The 23,197-nt window shown below is 40.5% G+C and overlaps 1 protein-coding gene and 1 long non-coding RNA gene across 2 annotated transcripts in view; one reads left to right on the top strand and one right to left on the bottom strand.

Annotated features, from left to right (window-relative positions):
* LOC132649263 (uncharacterized) overlaps nt 1–6,510 on the top strand; it is a 24,889-nt gene extending 18,379 nt beyond the window's left edge. The window contains exon 7 of the long non-coding RNA XR_009587701.1: nt 6,375–6,510. This is a non-coding gene — a long non-coding RNA (uncharacterized LOC132649263). The remainder of the gene's footprint in view (nt 1–6,374) is intronic.
* Nucleotides 1–23,197, bottom strand: part of Riok1 (RIO kinase 1) — a 23,932-nt gene extending 735 nt beyond the window's left edge. The window contains exons 1-16 of the mRNA XM_021633113.2: nt 22,923–23,197; nt 19,813–20,011; nt 16,200–16,290; nt 15,271–15,340; nt 13,739–13,781; nt 12,122–12,214; nt 10,316–10,428; nt 10,151–10,231; nt 8,927–9,013; nt 7,924–8,061; nt 6,995–7,098; nt 6,366–6,472; nt 3,416–3,481; nt 2,823–2,942; nt 1,429–1,482; nt 294–446 (exon numbers count right to left, since the gene is read on the bottom strand). Coding sequence (XP_021488788.1) covers nt 294–446; nt 1,429–1,482; nt 2,823–2,942; nt 3,416–3,481; nt 6,366–6,472; nt 6,995–7,098; nt 7,924–8,061; nt 8,927–9,013; nt 10,151–10,231; nt 10,316–10,428; nt 12,122–12,214; nt 13,739–13,781; nt 15,271–15,340; nt 16,200–16,290; nt 19,813–20,011; nt 22,923–22,993 — 1,590 coding nt within the window. The 5' untranslated portion in view covers nt 22,994–23,197. The remainder of the gene's footprint in view (nt 1–293; nt 447–1,428; nt 1,483–2,822; nt 2,943–3,415; nt 3,482–6,365; nt 6,473–6,994; nt 7,099–7,923; nt 8,062–8,926; nt 9,014–10,150; nt 10,232–10,315; nt 10,429–12,121; nt 12,215–13,738; nt 13,782–15,270; nt 15,341–16,199; nt 16,291–19,812; nt 20,012–22,922) is intronic.

Genomic DNA, 23,197 nt, shown 5'->3' with positions numbered 1-23,197 from the left:
ATCTACTACTGAGCTACACCCTGTCCCATAAACTGTTAAAATTGTACACAGTCAAATCAGTATCCCTATGTTACTTGTTGTTTACAAGTTCCATATTTTAAGAGAAATAAAGGTTAGAAAGAAACAAATATTTGTTTCTAGTAGACAAATATAATGTGTCCTTTGTGCAAAACTAAAAAAGTTCCTAAAAGCAGTCAAGTCTCTAATTTACTCCAAAAGCAAAGTTCACACTTAGTTATGGAAACTGTAATTAGAGCCACCACACCCAGAAGGAATAGGATAAACCGGCTAACCTTTTTGTCAATGTCAGGGTCAGCAGTATGCTTTTTGCATTGGGCATCATCTCCCTGCTCTTCAGAGTCTGTGGCAGAGTACTCGGAGCTTCCAGAATCTTCTGAATCAAAACCAGCCTTTTCTTTAACTTCACTTTCTAGAAGCGCGGGGACCTTGAAATCATTACAGAACCATGTTACTTGAAGCCAATTGCTTACGTATTTGTTAGTCAACATGTTAGTAATAGCATTTTATATTAGTATACCAAATACACTTTAAAGTGTGCAGTGAAACATCAACATAGCAGAATCAACATTAGGGAAAAGATGGACAACATCCATTCACTCCAGGAGGGCCCAAGAACACACACAAATACAGGAATTAGCAGTGGTGGCCAATCATCAGACACTGCAACACGATGCTGCCATCTACAAATGTGTTGGGCTCCATTCACAGCTCTCCTGGCACAAATGCCTGATTGCTAGGCCTATATGGGTAGCCTAAGCCAACAACACAGCTCTGCTGCTGCTTTTGCAAGCCTGACGGTTGAGCTGGAATCAGGCAAGAATGTAAAATGCAGAGGCAATAATGACAACGATCTATTTGGGCGACTTCACAACTGTTTTCCTATGAACTTATTACATTACTAGCAATGAGCTAATCTAATTGAAATGAACCAAGAGAAAGTTACATTTTCCCTGAAATTTACCATATTTATTTAACTTTTTTTTTTCTTTTTTGAGACAGGACCTTATTACATAGTCTAGGCTGACCTTGAACTTTCCATTTTTCTTGTCTTATAGCTAAGTGGGTGGATGATGGTAACTGAACTCAGGTCCTCTGGAAAAGCAGCAAAGGCTCTTAACGGCTGAGCCACCTCTCCAGACCTGAGATTTTTCAAAACTGATTGTAAAAACTACTGAAAAGTATATGACTATCATGACTATCCTGCACAATGAAGACCAGGATTATCAACAAATCATCTCACTTTTAACAAAAGACTTCAGAGTCAGAATAGGTACATTTCCAAATTTAATTTATTCTGCAAATATTTTACCACACTTATTTGTGTGTGTACTCATAAGCATGTCACAGCACATGCAGTAAAATATGGGCAGATAAATTCTGTTATAAAGCAACACATGTTCTTCATACCTTCTGGACTCCTGACAAATCCTTTTTCAATCCCGTCACAGTCTGGTATAGAATCTTGTAAACAAAAGGAAAAAGAATACATATAAATCTGACAATGATATACACATACTACATTATTAAACACTGGACTACACAGTCCCCTGTTATTCTGCGAATGTACTATCACATTCTATCACACAGTAACACAGAACATAGCATGCCCATATTCTTGTGGCTCACATATGCACCTCCACAGACCCAATACAATCAAAACCCCTTAGTTTTCAGATAAGCTTTGCTACCCACTAGGTGATAGCAAAAACTGACTTTGAACTTTATTCAGTGAAATGTTAGCCACTCCACAAACAACCCTATCTACTCTCACCAAAAGTTGTAACTATTACTAACGGTGCTTTCCAGAGGCTGGAAAGATGGCTCAGTGATTAAGAGTGCATGTTGTTCAATCATGAGGACCACCGTTAGGATCCCAGCACCTATACTCACTGGCTCAGAAAGCTCCAAGTGCCCCAATACCCTCTTCTGGCCTGAGGGCACACAAATGTATACATGCAATCTCACAGACACATAGACATATGTAAATATTGATCTTTTTTTTTTAAAGTGTTTTTGGCCCAGAGAGCTAGCTCAGCAAATAAAGGCACTAGCTGTGAACGCCTGACTACAATCCTCAGAAGCTAAACAAAGGTGGAGAGAAGTGACCTGATAAAGCTGTCCTCTGGCCTTCCTACAGGCACCTTGGCACGCATGCTCTGACACACATAGTAATATTTTTTTAATGCTTTTGTTTCATGCATGAAAATCTGGAGAACATTTCTTCACTCTTTATATGAAAACATATAAACAGCTAAGTTTTGCTATATGGCTGCAAACCTGGAAGTGTTTACTTTCTGGTCTGTTAACAACAAAAAACAGCAACAACAACAAAATTCAAGGGAACTGGAGAGGTGTACTGTGACTAAGAACTTGTTCTGCCCGTGCAGAGGACCTGAGTTTGGTTCCCAGCACCTGTGCAGGGAGGCTTATAACTTCCTCTTAACTCCAGCTCTAGGGCAACCTAACATCTCTGGCTTCCAAGAACACCCACATTCACTCATGTGCACATACCACCCCACACACATGTAGTTAAAAATAATATAAATATTTTAAGCATTTATTCAAATACATAGGGAAATGAAGCACAGCTTATCGATCTAGTACAAATGTTTGTATCCTTGACTTCTTTGTGGATCTGCCTTTTTACTAATTATAGCTCTCTGGGCACATGCAAGTACATCACCCCTCTCTTAAATCCAGGAAGTAGTCCCTTTACAGCCAATGTGTAAGGACCATGTTCATACAAGGGAAGTTAACCATCTCACTAACACCACGCCAGCACGACAAAGCAAGCTACTCACATTGTCTTGTTGGGTACTCAAAGCCATGTCTTCTTCCTTCAACCTCATCATTACATCCACATCTCTCTCGTAATTTTTTACTTCATTTAAGGTTCTGGGAATATATGCTTGTTTGAATACCTAACAGAGGAAAGCAAAGTTAAGCTATTATTCCTACACTCTGTCTTTAGCTCTATCAACCATGCGGAAATTGGTATTTCCAACACTGACCTTCAGCCAACCTGTGCACACACTGTCATGTCTGCTATGCGGTAAGCTAAAAGCAATTTGAAAAGACTAACAGACTAAGAGGTTGCTGAGTGCAATAATATAACTGAAAGTAAACTGTTTGCCATGTGTCTATAAAATCAAGTTCATGCTTTACCAACAAAAACAAAACCATGCAAAATCATGTAACACATTAGTTGGAAATGATGGCACACACCTGTAATTCTAGCAATTAGGCAGCTGAAGGAGAGTGTGAGTCTGAGGTCACCTCACTACATATCAAGTTCTAGGACAGCCTGGCTTATACAATAAGACCTTTTACCACAGAGCGCCACAGCAAAAGCCAAAAAGTATTCTCAAGGCTGTGAATGCATGATAAATCCCACCTCTTCATCCACATGATCTTGGCTAGTCTTTTCTTCCTTGGTCCTTTGGGATGCTATTTCCATGGCCTTTGAAAGAAAGCAAAACATTATTTTCCTTTACATTCACCCTAGAAAAGACACATTTTCTATTTTGTAATGAACGATTTTTTTGATCTTCATAGGTATGACATTTCACAATTCTGAAAGTACCTAAAGTGAGTTTCTACAATGCTGGCTCTTTACCAAAGACTTGTCAGTCGTTTAAAAAGAAATAGAATAAACCCTTTTAGTCTCAAGGTACCTTTAGTACCTTCTTCACAATCACACTGGGTGTAGCTCAGTAGTAGAACACTGGCCTAGGATATACACAGCCCACATCCTAGCACCAGCAACACTCACACCCATACCTACACCCAACTCATAGCCAAGACCAAAAGGAAAGAAAGACTGTTTTAAAACTTATTTTTAAACTATTAGCAAAAATCTTTATCAGAATAAAACTGAGACTCAAAAATAAACCATTTCTTGATACTTGAAAAGTTAGTGAAATCAATCACAAGGAAGGTGGATGGGAGGCTTTAATGCCGCTATAGCATAAATCACCATGGAAGTCCCTTGGGCAAACAGTGACTGGGAGAAAGGTGACAAAGACTCTATACAGAGTTCTTCTGACTTAGGAAAACAGTTTTCTAATTAAAACACATTCAAGAGAGGGCCAGAGAGGAGGCTCGGTGGTTAGGGGCATGCACTATTCTTCCAAGGGCCAGCATTCAATCCCTAACACCCACATTGGGGAGCTCACAACTGCGCGTTACCCCAGCTCCAGGGAGATCCAAGGCCTCTGGCCTATACAAGCATCTACACACACATGCACATACTTACATGTACACATGATTAAATTAAAATATATCTTTTAGAAATACAGAGAGAGAAGGAAAGAATATCTATTTTCTGTTTTGTTTTGTTTTGTTTTTTTAAGTATAGACCCTAGAATCAATAGTAATGGTTTAGGGATAAAAATACTTTGATATTTACTCAGTCAATACATGGAAGTGGTAGTTTGAGTAAAAATGGACCCTGCAAGCTCAGAAAGGGTACATTACTTGAAAGGATTAGGACATGTGGCCCTGTTAGAATAGATGTAGCCTTGTTTTAGAAAGTGTCACTGGGGGTGTTGCTTCTAGGTTTCAGAAGCTAAAGCCAGGTCCAGTGGCTTACTCTCTCTTCCTGCAACTCACCAATCCAAATGTAAAACTGTCAGCTACCCCTCCAGCACCATGTCTGCCTGCATGCTGCCATGCTTCCCACCATGATGATAATGGGTTAAACCTCTAAACCATAAGCCAGCATCAATTAAATGTTCTCCTTTATAAGAGTTGCCATGGTCATATTGTTTCTTTCTTTTCTTATTTTTTAAGATATATTTATTTATGTATACACTGTTCTGCCTGCATGTATGCCTGCACCCTAGAAGATGGACCAGATCTCATTATAGATAGTTGTGAGCCAGCATGTGGTTGCTGGGACTTGAACTCAGGACCTATGGAAGAGCAGCCAGTGCTCTTAACCTCTGAGCCATCTCTCCAGCCCTGTCATGATGTTTCTTAAAAACCATGAAAACCCTAAGACAGTATCTAGCTGCTGAGCACATAATCCGCTACTGAAAATATACAAATAAAATTTCTGTCCCTTAAGAGTTAAAAATCTGCCAAACACGGTGGTGCACAGCTAAGCCCCAGCACATATGAGACAACAGCAGGAGGCGCTAAGGTCAGTGAGATGTACTCAGCTGCTAAGAATGCTGGCACAGCATGCACTAAATTCTTGGTTTGATCCGCAGCATGCACAAACTGGACATACAGGTGTATTTATAATCTCAGAACTCAGGAGACAGAGGCAGGAGAATCACAACTTCAAGTTCATCCTTGGTTATACAGAGTTTGAGGCAGCCTACGATACAGAAAACACTGTCTCAAAAAAGTTTCAAAGAGAAAACAATACCCCTGGAAGCACTGTTTCTCCTGAATCTTCCATTGAGACAACTGTCTGACCTGAGCTTTAACATTCAGCAGGCAAAGCAAGATGAACAAGGGCCTAGGTGGAAAAGCACTCCAGAGGAGGTATGAGAATCCTGACTCAGAAGTGACAAGATTAAAAAGACATAAATAGATCATATCAAAATAGAAAACTTTTTGGGGCCCAAAGGGAGCACTCAACATCAACATAACAAGAAGCCACACACAGGCATTTGTCCTGTAGCAGACCCTGCCTGTTCACTTCCTATCAGCCGCGAGTTGTGGTGTTTTCTTCTGCCTCTGCATTGCTTTTTTTCCCCAACACTGACTGCAGGTGGCTCATAATCATCTGTAACTCCAGCTCCAAGGCATCCAATAACTTTTTTTGGCCTCCTTAGGCATCTGAACACACATACAGTCATAAAAACACACATATATACAAAGAAATAAGTCTTTTATAAAAGCATGTGATTTTACTTAGTAGTAGTTCCAAGAGTAGATGAATAACAACAGAACAGTTGTTTCTTTTTTTTTAATTTTATTTTTTTTCTTATCCAAACAGTAGTTTCTAGGAGCTACTGGGGGTTAGTAAGCACAGTTGCAGTCTTTGATCGTTGCTTTAAAAAAACAAAGTTCTGAAGATAAAAAATTAGTTTGTACAATAGTTTAAGTGCTTTTAATGCTTAGTCCTTAATGTCACATATGTTTTATCACACCCTGAAGTTTTCTCACTGAACACTATGGCATGTGTCAAGAAGAAAAAGTCTCTGTAATCATGAGTTAAGTCAAGAAACCTTTCTTGTCTTTCCTGAGTTCTTTGTGTTTTTAATTTCATTGTGGACTGAGAGTGGTAAGAAATTATCAAAATGAACAGTGACACTCAGAATCAACCCAAATCCCTCAGATGTGCCATATAAAGGCAAGTCATGCGTAGTCCTCTCCTCAGCCCATCTTACCTTTTCCAGATAAGCATCCATGTTCTCAGCGGTGATGGAAGGATCCGTGACAAACTCAAAGAGCTCCCGCACAGTCATGACAGCAACAGCATGTTTGAAAAAGAAATCTGTCAGAAGGAAAAACATTGACAACAGCGCCATAAGGGGAATAGTTATTACCTCAGCTAAAGAACAGAGCAAGAAATAACAACGCAACATCTGCAGCCAATGGCTTAACATCTGCAGCCAGTGGCACTGTACTGAACAATACAGTAGCAAGACTTGTTTGTTGGTGCCACGGACCAAATGCAGGGCCTTCCACATGAGAGGCAAACGTAGCATTCCTATGCCAGACTACATTCCCACTTCAACTGACAAGACATTATCCCGGTGGTTCTAGACATTCCTAATGCTACGACCCTTTCATACAGTTCCTCAGGTAGTGGTGACCACCAACCATAGAATTATTTTTGTTGCTACTTCATAACTGTCATTTTCTTAGTTATGAATCATCATGTAAATATCTGAAATGCAGGATATCTGACATTAGACCCCTGGTGAAAGGGTCATTTGACCTCCAAAAGGTCAGGACTCAAGCTGAAAAATGCTCCCTTATCCAGAGCTGTCAGGAAATTCCATTTTCTACTCACCATTGACATTGGCACAGTCTTTTCTCAAGAACTCCAATGCATGTGGGTGGTCATGCTCCACAGACTGAGAAACATCAATGATGTATACATCCCCACCATGGTACCTTGAGGGCAATAAGCACAGAGGTTATAGGTTACTATGTTCTTGTTTTTTAAAAGAAATCTATTCTGAAGCTGGTTGTGGTGGCACATACAGGTAGGATATGCTGAAGGAGGCAGAGGTGGGAGATCAGGCCAGCCTGGGCTACACATTTTTAGCTGAATGTAGTGGCAAATGCCTTTAATCTCAGCACTTGGGAGGAAGCTGGGTCTCTGTGAGTTCAAGGCCAGCCTCAACTACAAAGTGAGCTCCAGTACAGCCAAACTATGTAAAGAGACCCTATCTCAAAAAAAAGAAAAAAAAAGCAAGATGAAACAACAATCTACTCTGTTCTTTGTTTTGGATAGGCTCTCTCTATGTAGCACAGGTCAGGCTCAAACTCTTATTCTTCTTGCCTCAGCTTCCTAAGTGCTGAGATTATAGGCATTAGGCATGCACCACCATTTTTTTTTAATCCACCTTAAGTAATTCATAAATGACTACAGCTGATGAGAAAGGGCTATCCTGGCTAATGAAAAGATGAAAAATCGAGAAAATCTGAAAGCTTATTAAGTCAGCTAAAATACACCCCCTTCCCCTGAACCTTGTGCTGGGGATGGAATCCAAAGCCTCACACATATATATTCTAGGCAATTGCTCTACCAAACAAGCTAGGAACTTCACAGTCGGCTATTATATGGCTAAGGTCATGGAAGGCAGTGACCACATCTTAACTCTCACTATGCAGATGACAAGAGCATAAAGTATGACTTTGTAGACTAGTATTTGTTTTAAAGTAATTAAACATGACTAACTTATGTGCAGTTTCTAGTAAACAAACCACACTCACAGCATGTTGAATTCACTGAGATCCGCATGAACAAGTCTAGCATCCTGATACATTTTCCTCATATACTGAATGACCTGCAGGTACAGCTCCCGTGCCTTGGATTCTGACAACTGGACATTTTTCAAAAGTGGTGCAGGCCTCAAGTAAAAAAAGAAATGACGATAAAATCAAGATCAAATTTTCGTGCCTAATTCTACACTGTTATACACACCTTTCTTCTATAATTCATCATGTAAACTGACAATGGAATGATGAATGCCATTCCAAAATGCTGACAATCACAAGTAATTCCCAACACTTTAATAAATTAAACATCTCTCAAAACCAAGGTTAGTTTTGTTATTCTGAAGCACCGTTGTTGGTATAATGTTCTTTTAAAATGTATACACCTTATCCTTGTTCATTCAAATGAGATTTCTTCCCCCAATTCTCTGGTTTCAATCTGGATATTGCATTGTTATACTTATTATAGGCATCACCTGTCTCAACTTTATGTAAACATCCAAAATAAAACAACCAGCCACAATGTTGGGCAATAGAGAGGAAGGAGTAGGCGGGAGAGGGGAGGAGCCAGAGGGCAGGAAAAGAGTGGGAGGCAAAAGGGCAGGGGCAGAGCTAGGAGAGCAGAGGCAGGAGAGACGACGTGGAGAATGAACCAGACCTAAGATTTCACAAAAAGCAAGTAAAATGGGTAAAATCTAAATGTCAGGAAACTATGAGGGCTTGGAGGTTTAGGAGGGAGTTAACTATTGCCCAGCATTGTGTTCTAGGTTAACTAAATAAATCCAGTCTCTGTGTGGTGATTTGGTTATACAGCTGATAAGGATAAAATCACAACTTACAACACACTGTGAAACTTCACAATGGCATATCAGGACAGTTATGCACTAACATAGTAAGAAAGAACCATGAAAGGAACTGTGGGAAATAATTACCCTAGTGAATAGTTCACCGGACTTCAAATAGTTTCACCATGAAATTCTTTGACAGTCCATATACTTACATATCATCTTTGCCAATGAAGCTCATGAGAAGAACATGACTTTTTAACCTGACTGGTTCTGGACATGGTATGTCTGCTGTTCTTAGCCTGTGACATAGATAAAAAGACAGCTGGAAGGTCAAAAGAAACATAAACAGAACACAGCAGCGACGGACCATGCATGACAGCTCCTGTTAGAAAACACCACCAAGTCCTCTCAACCATATTGCTGCTTCATAAACCAGTGATTTTAGGTGGCGCCATTATGAGTCACCAAGAACACCAAAACACTGTAAACTATCACATCCCATAACCTGTGACAGCCAGTCCACGTCTAGAGGTGTTTCACTATGAAAAGAAAGCACACCTTTGAACTGATGAGACATAGAAGCTATGCCAACGATTATATTTTGAATTTACTAATCTCAAAAAAATTTAAAAAAAGTGTCACTGCACACACTCTAGTAGCTAAGTGGACACAGAAGATTTCAAAAGACTTCCAAAACAAATGGTACTGGCTTAATAGCAAATTATACCTACAGATAGCACGGAAAAAGTTAAGGCACTGGAAAGAGGAAGGAGAAACTCATAAACTTTGAGAAAGCTAGGTTAAGCATAATTTCAAAGAGTACTTATGACAAAATTACATTTTATGTCCTAAACTGGACTGCGTAGGAAAAGCAAGTGATTAGCCAGAGCTCAGGGCCTGACAAAAATCTATCTAAAACCCCTGTAATTTTATGTATGTATGTATGCATGCATGCATGTATGCCTGTATGTGTGTATATATATGTATGTACATATGTATGCATGTATTTTTTGTTTTTTTTTTTTCAAGGCAGGACTTCTCTGCATAGCCTTGGCTGTCCTGGAACTCACTCTGTAGACCAGGCTGGCCTGAAACACAGATATCTGCCTGCCTCTGCTTCCCAAGTGCTGGGATTAATGGCGTGTGCCACAAGTGCCTTGCTCCCCTGTGACTCTTTTAAATGACAGCATTATTATCACCAAGTCCCTTCCTATCTAAAATCCTGTCTTATCTTTCTTAGAGCAAATACTACATGTTTTAACATGGCTCCAGGCTCATCAGAATAGCAAAATTCTTCTACTTAGTTCAGCATGTACAACAGAACTACATGGTCTAATTAGTCCCCTGTGCTTGGAAAGGGTGGGGCATGGACACCCAGGCAGACGCAGTTAAGCATGTGCACCACACCCTCTCCTCATACACACCGCGACAGTCACCTGGATAAATTTCTCATTTCTTTTTCTGCCCATGTCTTCACCATTTTTCTAGGGTTTCCTTTACAATAGCCACGACGAAATCTAGAACAAGTAAACATTTGTTAAATCACTGCATTTTACTATTTTAGCACTTGAGGAAAAAGGAACTCAAGAATCTAGGCTCACCTGAATTCTCCAGTTACATACTTATCACGATCTTTGAACACCAAAATAGAAGTTTTGTATATTTTGATTGCTCTGCTCTCTCCACTGGCTGTGGTAGCATAGTACACATTAGCCTATTTTAAGCAGGAAACAAAGGAAATGAAGCATGCGTTAATATCTAGTGTCAGATTTCCAGTTGATTCTAACCTCCAGTAAACTGAGATAACACTTGCATCACTGTCATCTCTTGAAGATGTGAATTAAAATATGGAAATTTGTGTTATAATAAATACACTTCCAGCATACGTTCATATGCCATCCTATGAAGTTCTGGTCAACGACGGGCCCCATCTGACACAGTGGTCTCATAAGATTATATCACCTATAGTGATGTCACTGCTATCTTAGTTTCTCTGACTGCAGCCTATTGTTACACAAGGCACACCATGCATATAAAAGTATAATTGAAATGTAATTGCTTTCATACGTGTATCTCTAATAAAAATTTTCTTACATCTAATTTCCACAGAAAATGAATCATTAATTGTGATAGTTTAAATAAGAGATGTTCTCTATAGGGTCATTAATTTGAACCCCTGGTCCCCAGTTTGGGAAGCTTATGAAACGTTTAGGAGGTATAGCTTTGCTGCAGGAAGTATGTCACTGGAGGCAGGCTTGAGAATTAATACCCTGGGCCTATTTCTAGGTCATTCACTGCTTCCTGATGCCATGACTTTCCCTGCCTCTGTGAACACTATTCCTCTGGAACCTTAAACTAAACTTTCTTCCTTAAGCTGCTCTTGGCTATGTATTTTATCACAGCAAGAGAAGAGTAACTACCTATCTATCTATCTATCTATCTATTTTTTTTTTTTTTTAAGTTACACTTAGCCTTTAATCCCAGCCTTTGGGAGGCATAGGCAAGCAAATCTCTGAGTTAGCAGCCAGCCTGGTCTACAAAGTGAGTTCCAGGACAGCCAGGGATACACAGACCTGTCTTAAAAAAAGAAAAAGTCACACTTACTTTTTTCTACACTTAAAAATAAAAAAACAAAGACTGGCTAATAGAAATAAAATCAATAGCCCTCATTCATAAGTAGTAATTTTAAATTGGAACTCAGGACCACAGTGATTTGAAAATCTAAGCTCAGTGTTCAGCACACAGACTCAGTGATACAATAGAGCAATCAAGGTAAGTTATACACATAATTTTTTTTTCTTTCTTTATACAAAATTTTTTTTGAGACAGAGTTTCCCTGTGTAGTCCTGGAACTCTGTAGACCTGACCAGGCTGGCCTCAGAGACCTACCTGTCTCTGCCTCCCAAGTGCTGAGATTAAAAGCATGTGCCTCCATAGCTGGCTTGCTTTCTTTCTGAGACAGGGTTTTTCTCTGTAGCTCTAATTGGCCTGAAATTTGCTCGGTAGCCCATGCTAGCCTGGAACTCACAGAGATCTACCTGCCTCTGCCTCCTGAGTAATGGGATTAAAGGTATGTGTGACAATGCTCAACTTCCTTTTCCTTTCTCTGTAAAGATGCTATTTGTTTTATGTATATGAGTGCTCTATGTACATGTACACCTGCACGCCAGAAGAGGGCATCAGATCCCAGTATAGATAGTTGTGAGTCACCATGTGGGTGCTGGGAATTGAACTCAAGATCTCTGGAAGAGCAGCCAGTGCTCCTAACCACTGAGCCACCTCTTCAGCCCCAGCTTTCTTTTCTTTTCTTTTTTTAAGGCACTTTCATTACAAAGTGCCTTAGTGCTCCTTGGTATCTGAAATAAGGAAACAAACATGAAAACACTGCCATCCCAACAACAGCTCACTTCTTTTCCGGTGCTAATGCAGCCATGTATCTCTGATATGTCTTCTTTATGCAACATCTTGAATAAAATCATCTTTGTTCTAGGATCCAAAACCTAAAAAGAAATGTCTTTTTTAAAGAAAGTATAATCATGAAAACAAATCAGACAAAACAAACTACAGGACAATAAAAATACACATCCAGAGTTATCACGATGGCTCAGTGAGTGAAGGTACTTGCTATACAGACCTTGTGACCCAAGTCTGCTAGCCCCAGCATCCACCCACGTAAAGGCTTATGGACAGAAGGAACCCCACAAAGTTGTCCTATGATCTCCACACAGGCCCCATTACACAGGCACTGCCTTCCCCTTCGTGCACACACACATTTTAGTTGCTCTCTGTTGCTGTGATAAACACCATGACAAAACAATGTGGGGAGAAGAAGGTTCATCTCATCTTACTCTTCGAGAAAACAGTACGAAAGCAGGACAGAAGCTTGACGGAGGAACTGAGGCAAAAACCATGGATGAGAGATGCTGACTGACTTGCTTTCTTGTATGACCCAGGACTACCCAGTTCTTTCAGGGGTAGCAGCACCCACAGTGGGCTGGCGCACTGACGTGCCCACAAAGTCAATCTGATGGAAGCAGTTCCTCTCTGGAGGTTCCCTTTTTCCAGGTGACTAGTTTGTAGCAAGCGGACAAAAAGCCAACCAGTACAATACGATAAGTTAACATCATAAATAAGCACTTTCATGTCCAGTGAGTCTCCAACTGCACAAACTAGACTGCAGATTAGCTTCTACTCCCTTAAGCCTTACGTCAAGAGGTTGCTATTTCAATATGTGGAATTATAAGCATACATACTGGAGGAGGACAGGCCAAATAGGCAGCAATAATAATAATAACCTAAATCTTCTTTATCATTTTCTTCACTCTATAAAAATCTGGATCAGGTGGCATACACTTTTGTCCCAGCACTCAGGAGGCGAGAGGCAGGTATACCTCTGTGAGTTTGAGACCAGCCTGATCTACACAGCAAGTTCCAGACCAGCTAGGGCTACAGAATGTGGTATGTGTATGTGTCTTTACATACACAACACAAGTAAACGTCAATCATATTCTGCTGCCCATAAGTAATTAGGGACTACCGCTCTGCCCCATCCAAAGAATAAAGCATGTCTAATTTTTAAAGAAAGACATGTCTAGTTAGAAATTTGAAGATATTACTCTTCTTTCCCTTTTCCCCTCTATGCATGCCCAAGATACACAGCAGCTACTCAACCTGTTTTATGGCAGATATTCAACTTATTTGGTGGAAGAGAGAATAAAATTCCTACAGACCCTGCTTAAGAAAAATTCTGGTGTGACAGTCTCTGCCTTGGAGCTCTGAGAAGGGGGGAACACCCAAGTAGCTTCGAGGGTTATAGTAGCTGCCATGAGGGGTTATGGCTTCACCATACCTACTAGTTATCAGATTACACAGCAAAACGCCAGTTAACTAACTTGAAACGGTGTTTACTCAGGAGTAATTTTCGATGAGTTGACACCAAGGAAGGACGCTAAAAACAGGGCAGAATTCAAAGAGAAAAGGAACGCTAATTTCAAACAAGACTGTGCAGCACACTTAAAGCGTACCTGTTCTACGGTTGCTCGGTCAGCCTTATCTTTAATGCGATACCTAAGGGAACAAAGAAGTGTGAGAGACATATTCAAATCTCAGGGAGAAGGCAGAATAAGAAGATTCTGCAACAATTCTTACGGAGCTTTTCTTAAGAGATCACAGTTTGATAAAGACTCTGTGCTCAGTGAAAAACTGCACATTCAAGTCACTTCTCTTTAGCATGTCCAATCCTTTGTTTCTTTTCATTGTGAAGTTTTTAATCTTTTTCATGTATTATTCTTCCGTGTGAATGAAGTGTAGGCGAGTGCATGCCACCGGCACATGGAGGTTAGAAGACAAGTTTCGGGAGCCAGTTCTCTCCTTCCACCGTCAGGGGTCAAACTGTGATTGTAAGCCTGCATGACAAGCACTTTCACTACCCCCTCACCACCATCTCCCAGGACCCCTTTTGGTATTTCCACAGGACATCTGGCATCTACAAAGCTCACACTTGACAGCTGTGTAATCAAGAAACAATGAAAACAACAAATCTCATGCTGTAAATAAGTTTACAATTTTCTGTTGGGTCATATTCATAACTATCCTTAAACACATGTACTCACATGAGCCCACAGGTTGGAAATGCCTACTATGGAGGTATACAAACACATACAAATACATATACATTCACATATAATTTTATGTAACATATAATATATTTCACACATGCACACAGAGAAGAGGGAGAGAGGGAGAGAGAAGGGAGAGGAAAAGATGGAGAGGTGAAAGAAAGGGGAGATGAGATTGTGTGTTTAAGTGGAAGTCTTTCTACGTCCCTGAGGCATTGGAGTAGAGTGACAGCTGGAGTAGAGTGACAAGGGTAATCCTGAGTGTACTGTCCTTAACTAACTTCAGCTTGTATACTAGATAACGCAATCCAATACACTAACCTAAACTGCCATGGTTCAAATACAAGGAGTCAGACACACAGGTCAGCAGAATACCAGGTGACCCCAGCCTCTCTCAGAATGCAGTGACCACCGCATTGCAACAAACCAGAGAAAACTGACTTTAACGTTCAGTTCTAACACTGCTAGTTGGCTTAATGCTATCTTCTATACTGGAAGGATCATCCCAGTTATTATGAAGAGAAGCCAGATCCTAGTCTAAACTGGAATCTACAAACACGTATCCTAATGAAAACACATTTGTGAACCTCACAAGACTGTGCTTTTACTACTTGACTATTTATGATTTTGGCTTACAAAGGCAAAGCACACGCTAAGCTAGTAAACAAAAGGAAACAAAAAAACATCCTTTTCAGAACAATCATGCTACCCAGTCAAGAAATTAGTCTCCGCCAGGGTGGGGTGGCTCACGCCTTTCATGCCAGCAGAGGCAGAGGCAGGTGGATCTCTATGAGTTCCAGGCCAGCCTGGTCTACGAAGCAAGTCCAGGACAGCCAGGGCTTATTATACAGAGAAACCCTATCTCAAAAAAACCAAAAACACACAAAAGAAGAAATCAGTCTCCACCAACCATGCTTTATAATGAAAACATTACTTACGATTCCGCTTCTTTTTGTCTACATTTTACGGTGACTTTATTTATGACAGAATCAGTAACATTCAGTTTATCTAAGAATAGAAAAACAGACAATGTAAACACACGAAAGACAAAAATACATTAATATCTCTGAACAGAACACTTCCCCCTCTACTTTCCCCTTGTATGTTTTTTTTTTTTACTTTTCTAAATTTAATACAAATTATTTTCTTAATAGAATTAGAATATATTTTACTTACAAGGTAAGCAATAAATTAACCTATTTTCCTCAGAGTGTGTATTTTCAGCACTGTAGTGTCATTTTTGAGCCAAAATTCTAGATATAGACAATAATCAAAACATTGGCTCTACATATTAAATCTCTGATACTTAATATTTTGTTCAATACAGATAACACAATTGTCTGAATTCAAAGTTTAATTCTGCAAGCCTCAGTTCCTTTTCAAGTTAGAGTTAGATCATCATGACTATGAAATACCTATATACATTAATTTGATATTAATGGACAGGGTACATGAGAGACACTGGGTAGGTTTATAGAGTAAAGATTGGTGCAAGCATAACATGGCGGTCTTGCATTTTTAAAGCAGTATGGTTCAAACTAGGGCTGGCTTTCACTAAACCATTAACACCATCAAAACTCTAACCAAACAAAATAGCATTTTTAGGCTGTTCTAATACAAAATGCAATGCAGAACAGATAAGAAATAGAATGTGTATTTGAAACTTCATAATCCCACAACAAATTAAAAAAAAAAAAACACCTGAGAACTTGTGAATTAAACTGTTAAGTTGCTAAGTTATTTTCTTCATTTAGCTCTATCACTGAATCAATACATTCACTTCCTCAGCCAAAAAAGTGCCTAACACTTCTGCATTCGGAAGAATCTCTTCACAGCCCAGGTAGCAATACATTTTTTAAAAACTTACTTAGATTGATTTTATTTTCAAATTTTCGCAAGGACTTGTCAATTGGAGTGGACATTTTGGCTGAATTGTAGTTAGATGTCTGTCGATTTGCCTATAAGAAATTAGTTGAAGATAGGATTAATTGTCAATTCAGGCTCAAGGCTCATAATTACATTCTTTTTCCTCCCTAGTTGTTTTTTTATTATATTTGGGTGGAGGGGCACAACACAGATGGAGGCCAGAAGAGCTCATTTTCTCCTGGTACCCCAATGGTCTCAGGAACTGAACTCAGGTCATCAGGCTTGACACCAGGAGCATTTACCTGCTGAACCACCCCCCTGCCCCAGTTCAGTTAGTTATTAAAGCACCATCATATATGGGAGCTTTATACTAAAAAGAAACACATTTCCTAAGACTTTTTAAAAAAAGGTTTTTAAGCTGGGTGTGCTAACGCATGCCTTTAATCCCAGGGTTTGGGAAGTAGAAGCAGGCAGATCTCTGTAAGTTCAATGAGACCAGCCTGTGGCTGAGGAGATGGCTCAGCAGTTAAGAGCATTGACTGCTCTTCCAGAGGACCTGGGTTCAATTCTTAGGTCCCACATGGCAGCTTACAACTGTCAGTAACTCCAAGATCTGACACCCTCACACATACATACATGCAGGCAAAACACCAATGCATATAAAATAAAAACTAAAAAAAAAAAAAAAAAAAAAAAGAGAGAGAGAGAGACCAGCCTGGTCTACAGAGTGAGTTCTAGGGCTAAACACAAAGAAACTTTAAAAAAACAAACAAAATAAAATAAATGGGTTTCACGGCTGGAGAGATGGCTCAGCAGTGAAGAAACTGTCTGCTCTTCCAGAAGAACTGGATTTGATTCCCAGCATCCACATGGCAACTTACAACCATCTATAACTCCAGTCCTTTGGGATTCAAAACCTTTTGATCTTCTGAGGCATTTCATGAACTGTATACACATGGTGTACAGATACATATGCAGGCAAACACCCATATATATATATATGTATATGTGTGTGAACAAGCGTATAAATATATGTGCATCTGTAAATAAAAATTTTAAAAAGCATTTCAAAGAAAAGGCTGAGTAAGGTTACTGACCACAGCACAGGCCCCATGTTATTTACTTCTTTTCAATGTATTTTTGTTATTATGAATAATAATTAAGTTAGATTTTTTAAATTTCAATTGGTTTGTTGACGTGATACTTGAGAATATTCATTTACCTTCAAAGTGTTTAGCAAAAAGCTAAGGCTGACATTAAATTCATTCTAAACATTTTATTTTAATCCTGACACCTCAAGAAATGAAACAGATAAGGGTAAGTATGAGGTTCAGCAATTACATTGATGCTCTGTATGACCGTAAGTAACACTGAAGGAAGCAGAAACAATATCCAAAACTCAGAAAATGTATCATAGATGTTTAAAAAAAAAGAAAAAAAAAAGGCTCTCAGTCAGGTGGTAGTGGAGCACGCCACTACCTGATATTAAAATCCTACCAGAGGCAGGTGGATCTTTTTGAGTTCAAGGCCAGCCTGATCTACAGAGTTCCAGTTCAGCCAAGGTTACAAGGAAAAACCCTGTCTCAGGAGAAATAGAAGATTTAAAAAATAAAAAAAAAGCTCTCAACTGAATTGCTAATTCAGTCTTATTGTATCTCATCATGAAACTCTGAGCCTCCGTTGTCTTATTTGTAAAGAACTTAAAGAGCAGGGTCTAGAGAGATGGCTCAGCAGTTAAAAGCACTGGCTGCCCTTCCAGAGGTCCTGAGTTCAATTCCCAGCAACCACATGGTGGCTTGCAACCATCAATACCTTCTACTGCCCTCTTAGAGCACTAATATGCATAAAATAAATAAAATAAAATCTTTGAAAAAAAAAAAAAAGAACTTAAAGAGCAACAAGTGCTCTAAACCACTGAGCCATCTCTTGGGCCCCTTTTAATTCAACTTTTTTTTTTTAATATTTATTTATTATGTGTACAATATCTGCATGTGTGCCTTCACATCAGAAGAGGGCACCAGATCTCATTGTAGATGGTTGTGAGCCACCGTGTGGTTGCTGGGAATTGAACTCAGGACCTCTGGAAGAGCAGACAGCGCTCTTAACCTCTGAGCCATGGCTCCAGCCCTTAATTCAACTTTAAAAATAACTTCTGGCCTTGGGATAAAGATCAGGACAGTACCTGTCTACTATGCGCAAGGCCCTGGGTTTGATCCCTGGCGCCACAATATTGCCTATCAACCTCTGTTTCCTATCACATACTTGTCTGTCTGGCTGACTAGACTTCTGCAGCGCTGGAATGCATGGCAGGCAAGTGCTCCAACAATGCACTGCACCCAGCAAAGCAGTGATCACCGGCAACCAAAAGTAACAGCCAACATGAGGAACACATACATCATAGCGCAATATCCAGGCTGACATTACCCAGTCTTACCAATGACTCGGTGAAGAATTTACCAAAACTTACTTTGTATTCCAGGCTGGCTTTAAGCTTGTGATCTTTTCGCCTCTTCTCCACAAGTAGCTGGAGCTAAAGAACTGTATACAAGCCCAGCTATACTTTTGTAGTTAGCAGTGAGTTTCAACCTTATATGCTTGTTTGTTTGTTTGTTTGGATTTTTGGTTTTGTTTTTTTATTTCTTCTCCCCACCCCCCCCCCCCACGCTGTTCTGGGGAGCTAGGGATAAACCCCAGAATCTTTTGTCCTCTAACCAAATGCTTTACTCCTGGGTTAAATTCCCAGCCCCTTTTCTGTTCCTTAAATGGTCTATAGTTAACTACTTACTCATGGCTTTTCCTTTGCATTTTTAAGTTCATACATCCTATAACACTTCAGGATTTTTTTGTTTGGTTAGTTTTGGGTTTTTGAGACAGGATTTCTCTGTGTAGCCTTGGCTGTACCGGAACTCATTCTGTAGACCAGGCTAGCCTTGAACTCTCAAAAGATCCACCTACCTCTACCTCCTGAGTGCTGGAATTAAAAGCATGTGCCACCACTGCCCAGCTGACACTTCAGTAATGCTTCATATTTACTGATTATTGAAAGAACCCAAATATAGGAAATTATGAGAAATATGAAAGGCATAAGGAAAGAAAAAAAAATCAACAAAAGCTGGGGCTACGAGACACTATAACCTATAGTACCACAAGTTTTTTTTAAAAAAAATATATGGATCTGGAAAAATGTTCCGTCCTTAAATTATTGTCATTCAAGCCTGAGGATCTGAGTTCAGTCCTCAGCACCTGCATGAAAACACAGACTAAGTGACACATTCATGATCCCAGCACTGCAGTGGCTGAGAGAAGAGGGTCTCTGGAAGTCACTGGCCAGTGGCTGGCTCAATGATCAACTCTGGGTTCAGTGAGATGTCCCAAAAGATAAGGTAGAGAGGATAGAGATGGCTCAGCAGGTATGAGGACTGGAACTGGATCCCAGCACCCAGATAAAAAGCTGGGGATCCCCAAAACATCTGTAACTCCAGCTCCAAAGGACTGATGTCCACTTCTGCCTTCCCAACACGCACATAGACATGTACACACACAAATGCATACTTACATTCACTCAGACACACAAACTATAAACAAATAACAGATTTATAGGATTCCTTACATACCTGAGGGTTACTGGCTCCATTCCAGGTACAACTCTTGGTGAGTTTGCCAGTCCCATCATCCAAGTACCAATCACTGTCATAATCATAGCTGTCTTCCTCCTCACTCTCATCGTCACCCTTCATCTCTGTCATATCATTCTGAAGGTTTTTAAGTAGAATGTCACCTTTTGCTTGGACTGACTTCATTTCTATGTTTTCACTAGAAAAAAAGAATGTTCTGGCATGTTTACACATCCTCAAACAACAAAACACACATACATATATACCTAAAGATTCCCTTGCATTTCCCAATCTGCTCCATCTTTTGTTTTTGTTTTGTTTTATTTTTTTGGGTGTTTTTTGTTTGTTTGTTTGTTTTTTCCGAGACAGGGTTTCTCCATGTAGCCTTGGCTATCCAGGACTCACTTTGTAGATGAGGCTGGCCTCAAACTCACAGCAATCCTCCTGCCCCTGCCTCCCTGAGTGCTGGGATTAAAGGCATGTACCACAACTCCCAGCTCCATCTTCTTAATATCAAGTTCTCCTGTCCTCCAGGTCTGTGGCAATCCTTTATTCTCCACACCCTCATCAGTGTTGATTTTGCTTTTGCCTTAAATCAAGCTAGAATTTACATTATTCTCTTTGGTAAATGAACTGGCTCAGATCAGTGTATAAGACCAGACTCTAGATAAATCATTCATAAACCTACTTTAAGGGGATGTGTATGACAAAATCTGCCCTTCCTTGAACTAACTGTAATACTATGATGAAGAACAGTAATGCAGAGAGGTCAAACACTACACACTGAAGTAAGCCAAGTATAGGATAACAGAAGAGGGGATATATGAAGAGAAGAGGTCCAATGTAAAGAAAGTGCAACCAATGGGGGGGCGGGCGGTTTCCACAAGAGAATGCAGACCTTGTTACTGGATCTTCCTAGTTTTTCAAGAAGCTAAAACACTGGATGTTTATGTAATTTTTTTCACACAATTGCCAAGTTCAATTTTTTTTTAAAACATGTGCCTTCTAAACCAAACACATCTTCCACCAAATTCAATACAGGTATTGCCAGCTTTGACCTCATGCAAAGAACAGGCCAATAACCATATTAGACAACTAAATATACATGCTACTTAAAAAGACATAATGCCTGATTCTGCAGCACACAATACAACAGGAACACCAACACCAAGATTAGCATGAGCCCCTGACAAGGACTTTTTTTTTTAAGATGGGGCCTCAGTACATAGCCATGGATGGCCTGGAACCTGCTTCGTAGAGCAGGCTGAGACTGAATGCAGAGATCCACCTGCCTCTTGCCTCACAGGTGCTGAGATTAAAGACGTGTGTCACTTCACTTGACCATAAAGAGCTGGTTGGTTTGTTGGTTTGTTTTCTGAAAAATGAACCAGAGCCTTGCCCTTTCTGGGCAAACACTCTACCACAGAACTAAATCCCTAGCACTTCCCTCCCACCCACACCCTTCCGTTGTTGTTTTGTTTTTGAGACAGAGTCTCACTGTGTGGCTCTGGCTGGCCTGGAAATAAATAGAGATCAGCTGCCTTTGCTTCCATAGTGCTGGGATTAAAGGGTGTCCCCACACCTGGCCCCTATTTTTAAAAGACAGAAAGAAATTTGTTATCAGTTCCAATGCATTAACTGGCTACGGCTAATAGGGCTAGAGAGAGAACCATAGAGTAACTGCAGTTTACTCTTTTACTTACCAGTCCAATAATGTAGAGTAGTATTTAAAAGTTACAACTCTGCGAAATATGCGAACGATCCCAGCGTTCTTAGTCCCAACTAGTCAGCCCTGTGAGAATGTCTCCAACACGCAGCACCACCAGCCTCTACTTAACTACCACAGGCCACTAGTATGCCCCACCCCCAACCCACGTGTGACATATGAAAACGTTACTGGAGAGTGCCAAGTCTCTTTGGTTCAGTGGCAAGATCAAATCCAGCAGCGGACCACTGGTGTAGTCTCACAATATCCTGTGGGCGGGGGGGGGGGGGGGGGACGACAGTGGGTACATAATACACTGTCATTACCATTACACACTGACTAGCAGGTTTGCCGGATTTCTGTGAGATGATCTGTAACCAGAAATCTAATTTCTTTTGCTAGTCCCTAGCCACCCTCTGCTTACTATATATGGAACTGCTTACTCATTTTTCCTTTATACTAGTCAGCATTTCATTTTAACACAAATAACTTGCCTCTTTATTAATATCAATTTCCCCTAGCAGAAGGCAATTCTTGTGTCAATCAAGACGGTAGTCACCAACGTTTCCCTAACACTAGATTTGACACACAGGGTGGTCAATATATATTTATCAAAACTACTCATAATTGATGAGTAAAATCTGCATGACATAAAGTACACAAAACTCTGTTGTTTCAAAATGACTTTTTTTTTCCTTTTTAATGGGAACTTTTCCATTACTGTTTTCATCAGCCCTTACATCTAATTTAATCACAACACTGCTACCTCAAAACAGTTCTATGGTCTTAGCTCTAGGAGCTATCATGTTTGAACCTGTTTTTTTTTTTTTTTTTAATTAGTTCTCTGTTCCACTCTTACTCTCCAAAGGCATCTTCTACATAACTGACCAGTTCCTTTAGTTCATACAGCAAATGACTCCCTGTCTCTGCTAAAAAGCCTTCCTCTGGCCTTTTAACACCTGAACAGTATCTTAACTCCTCACAGCCCCTTATAGGGCTCTACCTGGCTGGTCTTCCTTTCTGTCTCAATTCTCTCCACTGCGCTCTAGACGCTAGCCTCCTGGTCTGCCCTCCTTTTCCAAATAGACAGTAGAGACTTGATTTGTCTTGTTCCTCACTAACTCCAGCGGAGGTCAAAATTTTGCTGAGTGTGTGTGTTTGCAAAAAAACAAAAACAAAAAAAATAAACAAAAATAAACAAAAGCCCTACATTTCTCAATTATCCTCAGATCTGCTTCTCTGCTAGTCATTCTCGGAACCGACTCCCTTCACTAGTAGCTTTTACGAACTGCTCAGCCATGAGGACAGACCCCGAGAGACGTCCAACCAGTCAGGTCTCGGCGCCCCGAGCGGAATGCGGAGCCGGAGGAATTGAGCAGGCTCTGGGCAGTCTCCGGCCGCCTACCTGTCAGAGGCATCCGCGTCGTCAAACTGGCCCGGGACCACCGCGGTCATCCTATCCCGACGGCAGTCCATGAAGACTGGGTCGGGCCCTGCACCTCTCCGGCCGCAAGCAGAGGAGACGGCTTTTCACCTAGCGGATCCAACCGCGTCTCCGCGACTCCCACCTCACAAATCGCTCGGCAACCTCCAGGCCCGAAGCAACGACCGGCAGCCACGGGCTTTCAGGATACACTACCGCAGACACAGCCACGGAGAGACAGGAAGTCCGACGGCGGA

Source organism: Meriones unguiculatus, chromosome 19 (assembly GCF_030254825.1).
Source record: "Meriones unguiculatus strain TT.TT164.6M chromosome 19, Bangor_MerUng_6.1, whole genome shotgun sequence".
Classification (NCBI taxonomy): domain Eukaryota; kingdom Metazoa; phylum Chordata; class Mammalia; order Rodentia; family Muridae; genus Meriones; species Meriones unguiculatus.
This window is presented reverse-complemented; position numbering and strand designations above follow the sequence as displayed.